This window comes from Aptenodytes forsteri, unplaced genomic scaffold (assembly GCF_000699145.1).
Source record: "Aptenodytes forsteri isolate BGI_AS27 unplaced genomic scaffold, ASM69914v1 Scaffold492, whole genome shotgun sequence".
Classification (NCBI taxonomy): Eukaryota; Metazoa; Chordata; class Aves; order Sphenisciformes; family Spheniscidae; genus Aptenodytes; species Aptenodytes forsteri.
Window position 1 is genome coordinate 1,068,758 of NW_008794172.1, and position 16,870 is coordinate 1,085,627.

Below are 16,870 nucleotides of genomic sequence, written 5' to 3' on the forward strand. Positions count from 1 at the left end.
CACAGGAAGAGCACACTGCAGGACTGCGGGATGGGCACTCCCCGGGCTGAGCTGCCTTGTGTCCACCCTTCCCCAATAAACAGGCACTCGGGTGCTTTTTCTGACCAAACTGTTGCGTAGCTCATGGGTGCTGCTGCGGCTCCTGTGGCTGGTGGCCGGAGCCCCAGCACTGCTGACACTGTGGGCACTGGTGCCCCGTAAGGGACAGTCCTGGCTGCGCTCTGCAGTGCTTGCGGAGGTCCAAGGGCCGTGGGGCCCGTACAGCACCCGGCACAGCTGTGCGAGCGTGCACTGGTTGTGCTCTTGGACCCCAGGTGCTGGCAGGAGGCTCCTGCCGGGGAATATGGGACAAACAAAGGAGTTAATCTGTAACGTCTGTACCGAGCCGCATTAATCGGTTCTGGCCTTGGCTGCTGCCCGGCGCGCTCAGCCCCTGCCAGCGCAGGGACCCTTGCTCCTGCGCCACCGGCTGCATGCACAGCCCCAGGCTGCGGGATCCCGCAGCCTCCGGAGCCCATCCCCACTGTGCCAGGCTGAGGGGCTTGGTGAGGGTGGTTCAGCTCCAGCCCCACAGCCTGGCCTTGGCACGTGGCTGTAGATGCCAAGCGCTGGCCAACGTGTCCCTGGGGGCATGGTGGGCATCCGTCCCCTCTGACCCCTTGCCGTGGGAGCTGGGTCTGCCCAGGGCCCCACTGCGATGGGCTCGAGAAGCCCTAACAGCAGCGGTGCGTCCCCCCAGGAGCCAGCTCGGCTTGCTGCAGCGCAGGGAAGGGACATTGGGCAGGAGTGGGCAGCTCGGGGGCATGGCTCAGTGCGAGGCTGCAGTGGTCCCTGGATGCCCTGGGGTGACAGCAGGGGCTGTGCCCCAGAGGCACCTCCTGGGGCTTGGGGGGAGCAGGCGGGATGCTCCCTACGAGGGGAAGGTCACAGCTGGCCAGCTCCCTGCCTGCTGCTGTGTGCCCACGTGTTTGCAAGCGCTGCCTGGACTCTGCCCGTGTGCTGACGCAGGCGAGACCAGACGCGCTCCCGTGCTGGCAGAAACGCAGCTCACTGCCCAGCCCCAGACCTTCCAGCAGGCTGGGAACTTTCTGGATGAAACCTTGGCACCACGTGCGGCACGTTATGTTACAGCACCCGCATGCCCTGTGTCTCCCGTAGCTGCACCCGGTGCCTTGGGATCATGGGGACACCATGTCCCGGACCCAGTCACTGCCACTGCAGGCACACAGCTCCTGGGCTGCCAGCTGACCCAGGCTCATTGCGCACAGACCTCAGTGCAGAAACAAAGCACCCCCAGCCTGGCCCTGTTCCTCCACTGGGAAAGCCACCCCAGCCAGTTTGCAATGCGCGTCCCTGGCCAGCGGTGCTGCCAGCACGGCTGCCCAGTGCAGGGGACGAGCTGGAGCTTGGCATGGCGCTCCCAGAGCCGGTGGCCAAACCGGCCAGGATGCAGAACCCCATGGTGCCCAGGAGGTCAGCAGCCCCTGCCGCCCCGGCCTGCCCTGGCTCCGTGCGGCGGCTGCAGGGCTGGGGATTTACCCGAAGCGCAGGGCACGGAGCCGGCACTGGGAAACCTCCACTGTGTGGACCCCGGCAGCTCCGGCACAGACCTGCCCCGCAGCATGCGCAGCCTGGCTGCCATGCAGGGGGATGCTGGCCCGCGCCGCTCTGCCGGCAGCACAGCTCAGCTCTAGCTGCAGCACAGCTCTGTCAGCAGCGCTTCGTGCTTGCTCCCGCGCCGTGCCGGCACCCGCCGTGCTGGGGAGGGAGGAGGTGGCTGCTCCTGTCCCGTTTCCCGGCCTACCCCCATTGCGGCCCCAGTTTTCCTGCAGTGACTTTTTCCACGGTTACTGGAGCACGCTAGTCCCCATCCCCCAACACCTTTTGCCCCCATTTTCTGCTGTGAAATCTCTCAGGGAGAATTTATTGCTGACTGTTTCAAAATATTTTTGACGCAGAAGCCAAGTCTGTTGCATTCCTTCACACTGGCCAAAGCCACTCTTGGTTGAGGACCCTGGAATGAGCTGTTGGGGGAATTTGTTTTGCAAGAGTAATTCCATTTCTGTGCAAACGTCTGCTTCGTTGGGGTTTTTTTTGTAGGTTGGGAGCTCAGTCCCGGGGCTGGGGCGCCTGGGTCCATCTCCTCTTGGCACAGCGAGGCCGGGCTGGGAGGGACAGGGAGGAGCAGCCCTGGGCAGGGATGCGCCTGCGGCCAGGTCTGATCCTGCAGCATTTCCACCGCTTCCTCTCCTTCACGTGTATTTCCCGTTCACTGACGGCAGCTGGGAAATTGCTGCTCGGCAGCCCCCCCCCCTGCCACCCCCCAAGCGCAGCGCAGCCCAGCTGCCCCGGGGCTCCCCTGGCCCCGTTCCCCAGCACAGCGAGGCTGCTCCGGCCGCGCTCCATCCCCAGGGATGGAGTTCGATCACACCAGCCTGGGCCAACGATGCTGAATGCAGGGACAGGCTTTGGCTGTGCCCACGTTTCCCTTCGCCCAGGAGCATCAGCCCCGGTGTGAAGCGAGGGTGCCAGGAGTGATCCTGGCTGCTGCCACCTGACAGGCAGCTCCTCGGGGCCAGGACAGGCTGCCCGCAGAGCACGTGCGTTGCTGGTCTGTGACTGCAGATTTGCCCTGGCAGCCTCAGCCTTGCACTGTTAAATGCGAGGCAGATCGAGGCAGATACCTAATCATCTAACCGCTTTCAGAGCACAGGCATTTGCAAATACAATCCCTCTTCCTCGGCCTGGCAGCTCCAAGAGCTGTCCGTGCCTGTATTCCAGGAAGGAAGGTTTGCCGTGTTTTTGCCTTTTAGACCCCATGGCTCCCCAGGCTACGTGCAGGCAAGGGGGCAGGATGCTGCCCAGGGATCCCGCTGCACAGAGCCTGCTGTTTGTGGGCAGGACTCGGCGCTGGACACGACCTCCGCTTGCTCTGCACCATGGCAAACAGCACACAGGTAGGGGTAGCAGTTCAAGGATCTTGACCTGAACTTTCTCGAGGAGGGAGATAAGTGATGCATTTTCACTGGCTGCTAATCATTAACACCTCGTTGCCTGTTCCCCCATGCAGGGGCAGCTGCCTGTTTTGCTGTGGCGGGCTCTGGCTGGGCACCCTGCTCCGCTGCCACAGGGCTGCACGTCTGTGTGCCAGCAACCGTGATGGCTGGCCAGAGCTGGGGAAGGAGGTTTCTCCTGCCAGGCTGACCATGTGTCCTCAGGCTCCTGGAAATAGCTCTCCATGTTACTCATTCACCGTTACCTCCCGAGGAGGAACGGGACGATAAAGCTGCGGTGCCAGCACTGCTGCCAGCGACAGCACAGTGTGGCCGGCATGGAGAAAGGACACAGGCAGGGACCTGGCACCAGTGGGACAAGTGGTGTGTTCGGCTCTGTCCCTGCAGCCGGTGTCTGATGGGGCAGTTTTGTGCAGGAGGGGGTTAACCCAGGGGAGCTGTGCTGGGAGGAATGCCTTCCCTCCTAGGGGACCTTATTTGCAAAGGTCCTTTAACCCCACACCAGAGATCAGAAAAACATCGCTGGCAGCCAGGAGCTCCTCAAGCCTCGCTGTCTGAGGCTGCGGGGAGCTCCAGAAACGGCTTGGAAAGTTTCCTATTATGCAGAGTCCTGGTTAAATCAGCCTGGCGAATGCCATGGCAGCAAGGTGTTTTTTCATCAGCTGGAGGTTTCAGCTGATGTGGAGGTGGTGGGCAGCCTGCCCCCCACACCACGCAAGACCCAGTCCACGCTCCTGGGCATCCCTGCGATGCTCCGGTGGTGCTTGGGGTGATGGCAGAGGGATGGGAGAAATGTCACAGCTCGGGGCTGCGGCAGTTCTGCAGTGCTGTTCACACAGCGTGGGGGTGCTTGAATCTCCTCCCTGATAACAGAGCAAATGCCGGGGTTCAGTAGGGGAAGCTGAACTGTTGTATTGGGCAGCAGGAGGAGCAGTGGCTGCAGGATCCCACTGAGTGAGGCAGCCGCCTGCGCGCTGCAGGGAGGGGACAGTGTGGGGAAGGGTCAAGGTGCTGGTGCTGGAGCACCCCATGCTCCATGCGGCTCCATGCGCCCTCGAAGCCTGTTTTTCCCTTTTACGTAAGTTGTTCCAAACATGTTTGTAACAACCCCCCGGTGATGCACCTTTGGCAAAAGTGGTTTTGGGTCCAAAGATCAGTGCTGGGACAAGTGACCTGCCCGCGGCAAACAAGAGGCCACAGAGTATAAAACCCCAGCGGTGCGGTGGAGCACAGGACAGCCTGAGCCGTGCCGAGGGGCAGTGGCTGCAGAGGAGGATGGAGGCCGGTATGAACCTCCTGCACGACACGGGCATCCAGGCGACACGCTGGCTGCAGGAGTACTTCCAGGGCTCCCAGGACTGGTTCCTCTTCATCTCCTTCGCCGCTGACCTCAGGAATGCTTTCTTCGTCCTCTTCCCTATCTGGTTCCACTTCAGCGAGTCGGTGGGCATCAGACTCATCTGGGTGGCCGTGATCGGTGACTGGCTCAACCTCGTCTTCAAGTGGTGAGTGGCCCTGTGCCACGGCTCCCTCCGGGTGTGTTGGCATAGCTGGACTAATGCGGGCCAGATGTGCGCTCTCAGCCTTGACACTGGTGTAAAACAAAGACCGGAGTTCGGCCCCCAGCTTGGCAGTGGTAATGGTCGCTCCTTCCCGAACTGTGCAGCAGCGGCTCTCCCCGCTTCCCAGAAGCCAGGCAGAGAGATAGAGCCTCCTGCAAACAGACCCCTTTGCTGTCAGCCAGGGCTGCAGTTCTGTGTGGGGGCTGCACAGAGCCCCTTACCACGGGGGGGGCCGCGGGGGTGGCCTGGCACGGCTCTGATATGTGGAATCAGGGCTTGGTGCTCCCCTGATGTTTTAGGTGAGTGTTTCCCATGGGTAAGTCAGGACACTGATATCCCCTTCCTTTCCACGGCTGGTAACACTGGTATCGCTGACACAAAGGGAGCGATGGTGGTGAGCATGCAAGGGACCCAGCCACTGCTCCAGGCATGGGATGGCCTCGTTGGCAGTGTCAGTTGTACCATGGGGCCAATCCACCTTGGCATCACAGCCCAGCAGGGTTCGGTGTCAGCTGGTAGCCATGGGTGCCGTCCCTGCAGGTTGTGGGCTGTGGTACCAGTGGCCACAGGGGCTGTGGACCAGCGCAGTGCCATCCCTGCAGCTGTGTTTCAGCATCCCAAGGTTTTGGGACTGCGTGCACCCACGCACACAGGCTGCACCCCACGTCCCTGCGGCAGGACCTGGCAGTGTGGTTGGGGCGGGGGGTGTGCTGGCTGCCCCGGCTCTGTGCCTGCCCTGCAGCTCAAATCCCCCAGAATGCCCACACTGCCTGCACATGTGACAGAGATGGGTGGCCACTGCCTCTGATGCCACCATGAGACAGTTGCTCTTGGCCTGAAAAAGACTTAGAGGGAGCAGACACCACTACTCTTTTTCAGCACATTGACTTGCTCCCAGGAAGTTCTTGCTCTTCCCCTTCAGGGGCCAGGGATGGGGACACAGACAGGCAGTGTCGGCTGTCGGGACCAAGCGACCAGCAGGGTGCTGTGTCTGTCGGGATGCCCTGGACCGCTCATGGGTCCTTTGCCTCTTCCAGCTCCCAGGCCAGAGCTGAAACCGCAGCTGTGCCCACCTGCTCTGGTGCCCAGGACTCCTACAGCCCCCGTTCTCCTTTCTTTTCAGGATCCTTTTTGGGGAGAGACCGTACTGGTGGGTCCATGAGACGGACTATTACAGCAACACCTCCGCCCCAGAGATCCAGCAGTTCCCGCTCACCTGCGAGACTGGCCCTGGTAAGGTGCCCCAGCCCCGGCAGGGGCAGTGGGCGCTTGCCCAGGGGGACCTGCACACACAGCTCCCCACTCTGGGTCTCAGTCCCTGCAGGGAGGGGGGTGCTGGTATGGCCGGGGCTGTGGCTGGCAGCCCACCAGTGGCACACGCCCCTAGCTAGCTCTTGAGAGAGGGCTGTTATTGCCGAGCCATGGCGTTGGCCTCTGCCGCACTCCTGGGGACGCCAGCCGTGCCTGCAGTGGGTGGAGGCAGGGCAGCCCCTGTGCAGAGCAGACCTTGACCCTCAGCGCAGACGTGGCGGTTCAGCACAAACCCCTGCCCATGCTCAGCCACAGCCTTGGCCCGTGCCGGCGCTGTGCTCTGCCCTCCAGCCCCAAATGTGGGCAGCTGCTCCATGGCGAAGGGGCTTGCCCAGTTCTGGAGCAGCTCTCTCTGTACTTTGCCCACAGCTTTCCACGGGAGCTGGGGAAGGGCTGCAGGCGTCCCTGGCACGCTCAGCGCGAGCCATCGGGAATGGTCAGTGCCCTCAGCCCAGTCTTGCCCAGCAGATAAGCCACAGAGCCAGAGCCATGCTCCCACACTGCCCCTGCCGTGCTGTCCCCCACTCCAGCCTTGCTGTGCCCAGGGACGGAGCTGGGTGCCTGCCGTAGAGGTGGCACCGTGGCCACCGGGAGACAGGTGCTGGGTGCCGTGCTACCCAGTGCCGCAGCCCCCGAGGCCTGGGCTGCTGCCTGGGAGCACCCTGGGCACGAGGGCACAGCCCGCTCTGAAGGGGGGGGTCTGACCTGGGGCTCTCCTCTCATCCAGGGAGCCCCTCCGGCCACGCCATGGGAGCAGCAGGTGTGTACTACATCATGGTGACGGCCCTCCTCTCTACTGCCATGGGGAAGAAGCAGTCGAGGACACTCAAATACTGGTAAGCTGTGTGCCAAAACCACCTGTGCTGGGCAGAGGCTGCTCCAGAGCTGACAGGCGTGCAGCTGAGCCCATCGAGGCACAAGGCTGTGGGCAGACAGCCAGGCCATGGCACCCCAGGTGAGGTGTGCACGAGGATGGGCTCAGCGGGTGGCCAGGCACTGCTTGGGGTACACAATGGCGGCACCCCAGGCAGTGTGAGCCGGGCCTGGCACCAATGTGGCCACCTGCCCCTTGCAGGGTGCTGTGGACGGTGCTTTGGACAGGGTTCTGGGCAGTTCAGGTCTGCGTCTGCCTGTCCCGAGTCTTCATTGCTGCCCACTTCCCCCATCAGGTCATCGCGGGGGTCATCTCAGGTGAGTGCATCAGGCCCCCCGTCCCCTTCCCCATGGCACCACCGTGCTGGACCACCGCACTCGCAGCACTGGCCAGGAAGGGTGCACAGCCTGACAGTCGCATGTGGGGTCGTGATGCAAAGCTGCATCCGTGGCTCTGCAGTTACTGCCCTCATCGTCACAGGCAGGCTGCCCTCCAGGACATGCCTTTGTCCCTATCCCATTTGAGGCACGAGTCCCAGTTGGGCGGGCAGGGCAGTGCCAGCCACTGCTGGGCTCTGAGGGATAGTGAACGTAGCCCGAAGGCACAGGCAGGGCAGGCTTGGGGTGTGGAAGGGTCGTCACTGGGCAAGGGAGCAGAATCAGCCATCTGTGAGCAACAGGACGCAGCGGTGGCCATTGGGGCAGTCACCACGCGGTAGCATCTGGGTAGCCCCTGGCACATGTCCCCTGCTGAGCACCCAGGACTGTGGGGTCCGCTCGGCTCCACTGCCCAGAGGCAGGCGGTCGCTCACTGATCGGCACCGCCTCCTCTCCCGCTTCGTTACTGGCAGGGATGGCCGTGGCTAAGACCTTCCAGCACGTCCGCTGCATCTACCACGCCAGCCTCTGCCGGTACCTGGGCGTCACCTTCTTCCTCTTCAGCTTCGCCCTGGGCTTCTACCTGCTGCTGCTGGCACTTGGCGTGGACCTGCTCTGGACGCTGGAGAGGGCGCGGAGGTGGTGCGCCCACCCCGAGTGGGTCCACATTGACACCACGCCCTTCGCCAGCCTCCTCCGTAACCTGGGCATCCTCTTTGGGCTGGGGCTGGCCCTCAACTCCCACATGTACACGGAAAGCTGCCGGGGAAAGCAGAGCCGGCAGCTGCCCTTCCGCCTGGGCTGCATCACCGCCTCCCTCCTCGTCCTACACCTCTTTGATGCCTTCAAGCCACCCTCCCACATGCAGTTGCTCTTCTACGTCCTCTCCTTCTGCAAGAGCGCAGCTGTGCCGCTGGCCACTGTTGGCCTCATCCCCTACTGCGTCTCCCAGCTCCTGGCCACGCAGGACAAGAAGGCTGTCTAGAGGTGTCCCCGCAGGTAATGGTGCACCCGGGCAGGCGGCCACCCCAGCTCTGGGCTCAGGGGCAGTCACCAGACCATGGGTGCACCCCAGCCACTGTTTGCTCCGCGCTAAATCTGCACAGACTGACTCCACACCGGGAGCAGCCTGCGAAGGCTGGGCTGGCGACGCTGCTGGATGGCTCCTGTGGCACAGACCCACAATGCCAGTCATGCCATAGGCTCGGGCGGTCTGTAGCTAGCTGATGGTACAGCAAGCCCCATGCTCCCAGGGCTCTCCTGCTGCCCTTCCCGCGCCGACGGGGGGTGGGGGGGTGTGTGTGTGTCATCAGCCCGGGACCTGGCGGCAGTGGGGAAAAGACCCTGTGCCCCCCTGCAGCTCATGGGGACATGCCATCTTCATGCTGTAGGACTGGGGACAGTACTACCGGGAGCAGGGTGCTCACCCATGGGTGCTCGGGGTCTGCTGGTGAGGCAGCTCTGTTACAGGAACGGGCAGACACTGTGATTTGGAGATAAAGCACTGGCTTGTGGGAGCCCCCCCAGCCCTGAGGTGTTCAGTATTCACTGCTGTGTGAAGCAGCACGGGGTACACATATGCATATGTGTGTATACATATATTATGCATATCTATATACACATATACATATGGGTGTATCTGTAAACAAAGGGTATTTTATTAAAGCTGAAGGTGTGTTTAGCTGGTGGGTTCGGACATCTCGCTGGCTGATGAGGCGGGATGGGGGATCGGCTCCTGGGAGCAGGGACTGCGGCTGGGGCTGCTGTTGGTGTTGGAGGAAGGACATCTCTCCTGGGGCACTGCTCCTACTATCACCTGCAAGGCACAGCCAAACCACCGGGAATGGCAGCACCAGGCTCCCCCAGTCCTCATTGCTTTTCACCCTCGGGTGCAGTTGGATGCAGCCAGCACAGCAGGGCGGGAACAAGCTGCTTTTTGTGCTGTTTATCCAAGGTTTCTGGGTGCACCTTGTGCCAGGAACAGGGATACACTCGTGTCACCTTGCTGCTTATGGAAACAAGCACAGCTTTGGGACTGACCAGCTCAGCTGGGCTGTGCTGAGCCCCCAGGCTGCAGGGACAGAGCTGCCTTTTGGCTGCTGGCTGCGTTGCGGGGTAGGGGCCCAGTGGTCAGCACTGGCTCAGCTTCCAGGCACCTCTCGCCCAAACACTGGGTCTGCCCGGGGCGCAGCAAGTGGCTGTGTCAACGTGGGGTCAAGCTGCTCTGCTGCCGTGGGCTCGGCTCTCCTGGCAGATGTGTCCCAGCCCTCCTGCCTCGGCGCCACGCTCGTTAGCAGGAAGCCGGCTGCGGGCTCGCCCTGCTGACTTCAAAGCTGTATAGGCTGTACAGCCTGCCAATTAACTCAGTTAGTAAACATCCTCTCAGTCTGAGATAGTTTAAAATAGATACGATGGTACAGATACCGTCTTCCTGCCAGACTGTACGTGTGCATGTGCAGTATCTATCTCCCCCAAAACACCAGTTCCTGTAGCATTTACCCCATACCCAGCTGTAAGCATCAGCGGTGTTCTCTGCTGTGGCGCACCTGAGAAATGCCATCTCCCCTGCCCAGATCTTGCAATGCCTCTGGGAGATGGTGTCCAGCAGAGCCGTGGCGACATCCGTTGTCTTGCTGCGGCTTGGATGGGCCTTTACTGCATGTGGCAGTAGAGTGTGCAGGCTTTGCAGCCTTTCCCAGTCCTCTGATGGGAGCCCTCCGCCGCCGAAACACAGAGCCATCAGGCGAGAGAGCACCTTCCTTCTGACCAAACTGCACATCAACAGAACCACGTTAAAACCCATCCATGCTAAAACGCCTTCCGTGGCAAAGTTTGCTGTAAATCTCGCTCTGTACAGCGCTCAGCTGTGGACCTAATTCTCTGTAGAAAGCTTACCTAGATCAGTGCGCACACACACACCCCAGTTTCCTCCAGCTGGGGAGTGGGCAGGCTTGGCCTAGCGGTTATCCCGACTGGGACGGATCAGGACGGGGCAGCCAGACCGCGTGGAGGTGGCTGCAGAAGGCCCCCCCCCGGGAGCCCACTGTGTGCAGTGGGAACAAGGGCTGCTGACCCCCCCCCCCGGAGCAGATTCCCAACAGGTGTTGATGGACGGCGCAGCCGTGACCCTGCGCCTGCTGCTGCTGCTGCTCACCAACAGCTCAACAGCTGGCAAAGGTCTCTCGGCTGAATGGCATCTGCACTATCCGTGTGTGGAAACCCTGCTGCTATCCTCTGTGTTCATGACAGATAAACCTCCTTAGGATAGAGGTTTCTTTTCTTCTATTTCTGTTTATTGCCAACATCTGGACCAAACCTGTCATGCCATTTCTAGCAAGAAGGGGAAAAAAAAAATCCCAAATTACCCGTCATGCTTTTTCACACTGTGGCTCCACAGCGCCCTTTAGCCTCTGCAGCTGAGATTGCAACAGCTCCAGGACCCACCCTGGCAGAAAAGACAAGGTGAGGAAACACCGGGGAGTAGCTCTGCCTGATCCCGAGGGAGTTTACATCTGCATAAGCCAGAGAAACTCCTGATGCTCAAAAATGGACCAGTAACAACTGTACCCCAACAAGGGAAAGGACTGATACACGAAGGTGAATGATTTCCTGCCTGTGGGGCACCTGCTCTCCCTTCCAGCTGCTCTCTGCCCCGGCTGATTCAGGGCTGTATCCTTTGCTGTGCTTGATCAAGTCTGAGGAAAGCTTGCCACTACCCAGGCCGAGGTGTCAGGTGGGGAACAGCTTCCTTTTGCTGAGCATTAGTGATGATACTCACTCGGAAATGAGTTTGGTTGCTGGAGACTCCTGAACTCAGGTACTGTTCTTGTGATGGGAGCACGAAAGGAGGATGGGAACTGACACAGCTGCAGAGGGATGGGAGATGAGGGTGGGGAAGATCGTGACCTTGCTCTTCTCTTCGAGGGCTGCTCTGCTAGAGGACAGCTCCGGGCTCAGTTCCTCTGCCCGTTACCCCACAGCAAAGGCCAGGTGTAGGAGTGCTGTAGTGGACCAGGAAGACACCTTCCCTGTAGTGGTGAAGGCACGGCACTACCAGCATGGCCTGGTGCCGAGGTACCCATGCACAGAAAGCTGCAGTCTCTACTTAGGGGACTACAGAAACAGCTGCTGTTCCAAAGAATGCTCAGGAGCTGTAGACACGAGCTTGGACGTCACATTTTGCAGACTAGCATAGGAAGTGGCATGAGTCAGCCGTATGCCAGGACCCAATCAGTCATTGACAGTCGTAACGGTACAACCTAGCTGGGCTTGTTCAGAGTAATGCTTGGGACAGACTACTGCTCTTCTGTAGAGCTATTTCTTATCATGTGAAAGAGCCAAACATAAGATACTATCGCAGAGGCAGGGGAAAGGCCACTGCTGGAGAGAAGAGGATGGTAATGAAAGCTCAAGCTCGTGGCAACAGAAGTGAAAGAAATGTTCAGGCACACACCTACAAGAAATGCCCAATGTACAGCTCAAACAAATGACTTTAATACAGTTTTCTGTCTGCCTGCAGAGCAAAGCACTAGGTGGCTGCTTCTATCCACATTTAATTCTGATGTACAGAGTCAGCACGTGTGTGTTAACAAGGTTCTGCCAGGCCAACTACAAATGGATGAAATTCTCTTTTGCAATAACGTACCTGATGCTACCGCAGTGGAGTTTTGGGACTGCAGCGATGAAGCCGGTGTTACCCGACAGCTGCTCCCATCAGCGTCACAGCTGGGTCAATAGCAACTGCTGCCCAAGCAAACAGCTGAGTCCAGAGGTCAGCAGCAGCCCTGCGTGTTGGCCAGCAGCAAGGGGCCCTGGCAATGGCGTTAGCACAAACATCTTCAGACCTCCAGCATCTGCAGATTTCTGAGTAGCCAGGAAAAAAAGTCCGTTCCTTTTCTTTTAAAAAGGGCTCATGGAGACTTGTCCTTCGGTGCCCCCTCCTTCCCTTGCTCACAGGCTTGACAACAGTATCTTGTCGTCTTGCCTCCCAGTTCTATCTCAGGCAGCAGTAACTGGTGACCAGCTTAGTTTGGTCTTTTAAGGGGGATTTACTGATCTGAGCATCCCTCCAATTCCTGCCACATTTCATTCCTTCTTCTCCCTACAAAATTTCAGCAGCAAAAGCTTGATTCACTTTCTCTGCACTTGTTGGCAAATATCATACTCAAACCCTCTGCTTCTTACCAGTATTCTGATTTTTTTAAATGCATCCAGCTTATTATAAATAAATATGCTCACAAAGCAATTACTCCTCAGCAATTGGTACAAAGTAAAAAGCCACAATGTACCGCAAACGGGAGGGCACCTCTCTTGGTTTTAGGAAGCCTACAAAATGGTTAAATAATGACTACTTCTAATCACTTAAGAATGTGTACCATTTGCTTGGGAAATGAAAGAACCCTTGCAGCAAAGTGTAGATGGCAGATCCCCTCCCCCAATTTTCCATGAGCACCAAATCAGCTCACACAGAGCATATGCACACCAGCTGTTGTTTTTATGTCTTTATTCTCTGGGAGAGAAGGTGGTGGAGCTTATGCAAAGCAGGGAAGACAGCCCTACTTTGAGAATTGTTTCTTACGCTTCAGGGCTTCGATGGCTGATGAATTCCCGGAGCAGAGCTTGCACTTCTCCTCGCCGACTCATCTTGGTTGCCTTGCCCTGAAAGCGGCCTCGCTTCCCAGCTCCTTTGCCTCCCAGCAGCTCTGCCACCCTGCAGTAACAACAGTACAGGCTGAAGGCCACCCACTTGCAGAGAAGAGAGTGGCCTTGCCTAACCTGCTCCAGAGAGCAAACAAGGATCTATGCCCTAATTATACTGCTCAGCTGCTTAGTCTGCAACATTAGAATTCTTACTGATTTTAAAGAAACCATAGAACACATTACCTGGGACCTAAATTCTCAACTGCTTCAACAGGTCCAGCTAGAAGAAAGAGTCCTGCTTCTTTTTCATCTCCCACAGTCAGGAACAGCAGGGTTTCCTGTGGACAGAGAGATGGATCTTGCTCCAGAATAACCAGTGCCCTCCTCATCTGGGAAGAGGACGGAGACACTGACCACAGGACCCACCCGAGCATGCAAACAATTCAGATGTTTGTGTGCATTACTGAGACAGAGACTCAATTTGAAGAAAGTAAAAGGGAGGGAGGCTTTTGAACCTTTTATGCTCAATCATATGTTGTGGGGGACAGAATGGGTATTGGGGTATCCTAAGTTAAAAGGATATGGTTGGCAGTTGGACTAGATGATTGTTGTAGGTCCCTTCCAACTGCAATAGTCCATTCTATTCTAAAACAGCCGATGAGGTTCTGTACAGCTCTTTGGGGGACAGGCTCTTCTACAGTGCTCTGAATTTTCACTGTTTATTTCTTGACTGTTGAGAATGCTCCTGCAGACTGAGGCTGCTGGGGACAAAAACCTCCCGTAACTTTTGAAAGGAAACAGACCTGTAGCTTGTGACTATGGTACAAACAGAAGCCTGGCCCTGCCTGTGCTACAGCTTGAATTGAAAAGCCAGTGGTGTCAGGTTAGTCTTCATCAGTGACTCACCTCTGTCCCAATCTCATTAGCGATGATATTCATGAATTCAGAGTCACCCTCTTTCCTGTATGGATGGGTAAAAAAACCACTTCAGAAAGAAGCAAAAATCACCTCTAGAGCCCAAAATATCAACCAGAAACCAAAGGCCTGATCAGGCCTGGAGTTTTGGCCTCTTGCTGTTAGGATGGAGATTAGGTTTTTTCTAGATATCTAAATCCTCATTGTGCATTCCTGTGGACATATTAGGAATTATTTAAGTGTTTATCTTTACGAAATAGAGCTCCTCAGTTTTATTTGAAAATATCAAGGGCAGAGAGAAATCAGATAGACGCGGTTATTTCTTAGCTGTAAAACCAGAAGTATTCAGTGACTGAATTACTAACACATTCCTTTAATTACACAACTTTCCAGCAGGCTGAGGCAGTTTAAATATTCTATTCACCTTGTTTACATTCTTCCTTGAGAAACAAGCCTGAATAGGTGTCAGAGAGATGCAACTGCCATAAAAAGTGTAAGATACCATTTTACCCTTCTCCCTGAACTCCCCCTTACCTGTGTAACACAAACAGCTCACTTTGAACAGGTTTGCTCTTGAAGTCCCGGGCTATCAAAACAGCAATGTCTCTAAGCAGGTTCAAGTTATTCTGAAAGAAAAGCAAATAAATGGTACTGCAGACGGAGAAGTCAGCGTGAACACTGGGTTCTGTTCCAGAGATGGGAGCAGTTTTCATAACATCCACAAAAACTGATGTCTATGATTCAATTCCCAGTTATCATGACTAAAGCTCAGGTCTACAGGAAGCAGCCACAATCTGGTTTTCTCAGCCATCCTCATACCTTCTGAAGCAGTTTCACAGAACTCTGCAGCCTCTTCACAGCCTCTATGTGTTCACCTGGTCCATTCCTGAAAGAACAAGAAGAATTTGGATCGCCACTCTGAAGGACAAAGAAAAGATTTCTTAAAGAAGCAAAAGCAGATAACATCATAAAAAGCACCACATAGATGTACCCTGAGGCTTATGTGGTATTTGTCAGAAAGAATAGTAAAAGATGAAATAATCAAAGTAGAAAGGGTATTACTTGAGCAGTGAGGTTAGAGCCTTCTCAGTATTGTAACTTTGTTCGATTGACTTCAGCACTCTGTTTCCTGCCAGGAAAACCAAGTTGGTTTTGTTCTTTTTCCCTTTTTCTGTGCCAAGGAGTTTAATAACCTTAAAAAGAAAATCACCCTCGTCAGAAAAGAACAGTACTTTGCTTATACTTACACAGGTGGTCAGCTCCTACTAGACTATGGCTTGTTGTGAATATTAGCTCTCTGCCAGTGAAAATAAACTGATTAAAATCAGCCATAAGGTCAACATACAAAAAAAAAAAAAAGGATGGTGATACAGTGGAATTAATACAATTTGCTAGTCATGGGCTGCACTCTGCAGTGCACCTGGATGTCTCTGCTGGGATACAGACTCCAACAAATGACCGAAAAGACAGAAACACTTAAAGGCAGCTCTAGAATTTTATCTCCACCTCCCTGCACAGAGGATTTCTCCATTCATGACAAACACTCAAAAATACCAGAGCTTTAAGCAGAGGGAACAAATGGCTAGCAACCCCGCAATGCACCGCCAAACTGGCAATACACCACGTGCCCTCCGCAGAGGCATCGGCAGTTCAGAAAATAGCACTGCTACAGACAAGGGCTGAGTTCTGTTACAAAGAAAGAAAGGAGCCTGACTGACTGGATGAAGACTGCCAACCTGTGTGCGGCCCTGTTGGGGCTCACCCAGCACGGGGCTTCCGCCGCCCCCTTTACCATCGGGACAATTTCCAGCAGACCCTGGATCTCAGGGACTTCTGCTGTGCTAGGTCTGAATGTGTGGAGCGAGGCTCCCGAAAGCAGCTCAGCTGCAGCCCCCCACCTGCAAGTCACTCAGGTTGGAGACATGAGTCCCACAGCACATGTTGGAGTCTATGCCTTCGATGTCAACAACTCGCACTGGCCCCACGTGGTCATCTGGCAAGCCACGGCTTCTCACCTAGCAAAAGGAGGACAATGGCAAACAAGGTGACATCCATGCCACAGTTATTTTGGTCCCACAGATATCATCAGTTCTCTCCCCACCACTCACTGTTTCAATTTCAGGGTCATCTGCAGCCAGTTCCCTCACCATCACGGGTACCCTCTCTCGGATTTTCTCATTCACAGTCCTCTCCAGGGCCTCTATTTGCTCCGCTGTCATGGAGGGGGTGTCCAGCTCAATGACACTTCGCTGACGGCCCAGCTCCCTGCACCAATGAGGAATATCTGCTGCTGTAACTAAGACCAGCTGGAAGGTCCCTCTGTGCAGCACTAAGTGCCATCCCACTGCTGGGAATGTGGTGACCGAAACAGAAATACTTCCCTCCTCTCCCTGTTATTTACAGAGCACCAGATGCATACCAAACACTTGGAGGAGGACAAGACAGAGCAAATACTTTGCACAGCTTTTCTCCAGTTCAGTCACCTCTCCCAGGCCCTCTGAGCTTGAGTGAAATGTCCAAGGGCAAACTGCTTTTGATTTGTCAATGTTCAGCTCTTTGTGGCCCAGCACAGTGGCACACGCCAAACAAGGTAAGACTGGGGTCAAAAGGAGCCTCTTCCCTGCTCACCATGAAGCTGTCTTGAATCCAAACATCTGTTCTACGACGGCAGTGATGAGATGCTGTCCTGGAAGAGACGTGCAAGCAACAGCTTTGAGTGCCACTGGACCCAGGAAAAGAGATTTTCAGTCAGACTGTATTTTTTCTGCTGACATTCCCCATGACATTTGCAAATGCCCAGGCATGCGCTCGGCACTGCAGGGCTTATGCTACTGCTTGGGAGCAGGCAGAAGAGAGAGCCATCGCCTCATGGGCCTTGGGATCTTGAGCGCACCACCGCGCACACTGAAGATTTTGAAGCAGGTTGAACTTTTCCTTCCAAGCCTGTTCGCAGTGGGTTTGTTTACAAGCCAAGGAGAGTCCGCAGGGGAGGCGCCTGCCTTCCCAAGTGGCCCCGGGGATGGACCGTGCATGCAGAGCTGTCGGGCTTCCCCCTCCCCTGACCAGGGTGGGGACAAGCCGGGCGCTGACCGCCCCCCCAGCCCAGGGCCCGGGTGAAGCCAGGCGAGGCCGCCCCGGACGGGGCCCGCGGCACTGCGAGCCGCCCCCGCGGCGAGG

At 56.6% G+C, this 16,870-nt stretch overlaps 2 protein-coding genes across 2 annotated transcripts in view; one reads left to right on the top strand and one right to left on the bottom strand.

Moving 5' to 3' along the window:
* Positions 1-4,077: 4,077 nt before the first annotated feature.
* On the top strand, positions 4,078-8,123 carry G6PC (glucose-6-phosphatase catalytic subunit). Its single transcript, XM_009282916.1, has 5 exons — positions 4,078-4,519; positions 5,700-5,809; positions 6,615-6,723; positions 6,963-7,078; positions 7,612-8,123. Exons 1-5 carry the CDS (start codon positions 4,290-4,292, stop codon positions 8,121-8,123), a joined length of 1,077 nt encoding a protein of 358 aa, XP_009281191.1. The 5' UTR covers positions 4,078-4,289.
* Positions 8,124-11,614: 3,491 nt separating this feature from the next.
* LOC103902391 overlaps positions 11,615-16,870 on the bottom strand; it is an 11,312-nt gene continuing 6,056 nt past the window's right edge. Inside the window, exons 7-16 of the mRNA XM_009283445.1 lie at positions 16,322-16,379; positions 15,802-15,958; positions 15,592-15,708; positions 14,756-14,886; positions 14,513-14,579; positions 14,228-14,319; positions 13,685-13,739; positions 13,022-13,116; positions 12,717-12,848; positions 11,615-12,239 (exon numbers count right to left, since the gene is read on the bottom strand). Of these exons, the coding sequence (XP_009281720.1) occupies positions 12,224-12,239; positions 12,717-12,848; positions 13,022-13,116; positions 13,685-13,739; positions 14,228-14,319; positions 14,513-14,579; positions 14,756-14,886; positions 15,592-15,708; positions 15,802-15,958; positions 16,322-16,379 (920 nt within the window). The 3' untranslated portion in view covers positions 11,615-12,223. The remainder of the gene's footprint in view (positions 12,240-12,716; positions 12,849-13,021; positions 13,117-13,684; positions 13,740-14,227; positions 14,320-14,512; positions 14,580-14,755; positions 14,887-15,591; positions 15,709-15,801; positions 15,959-16,321; positions 16,380-16,870) is intronic.

Excerpts from the sequence above, each read along its gene's own strand:
- G6PC (XM_009282916.1), top strand. The coding sequence starts at position 4,290 with ATGGAGGCCGGTATGAACCTCCTGCACGACACGGGCATCCAGGCGACA. Across the intron at positions 4,520-5,699 it reads CTCAACCTCGTCTTCAAGTG|GATCCTTTTTGGGGAGAGAC; the intron begins GTGAGTGGCCCT and ends CTTTCTTTTCAG. Across the intron at positions 5,810-6,614 it reads CACCTGCGAGACTGGCCCTG|GGAGCCCCTCCGGCCACGCC; the intron begins GTAAGGTGCCCC and ends CCTCTCATCCAG.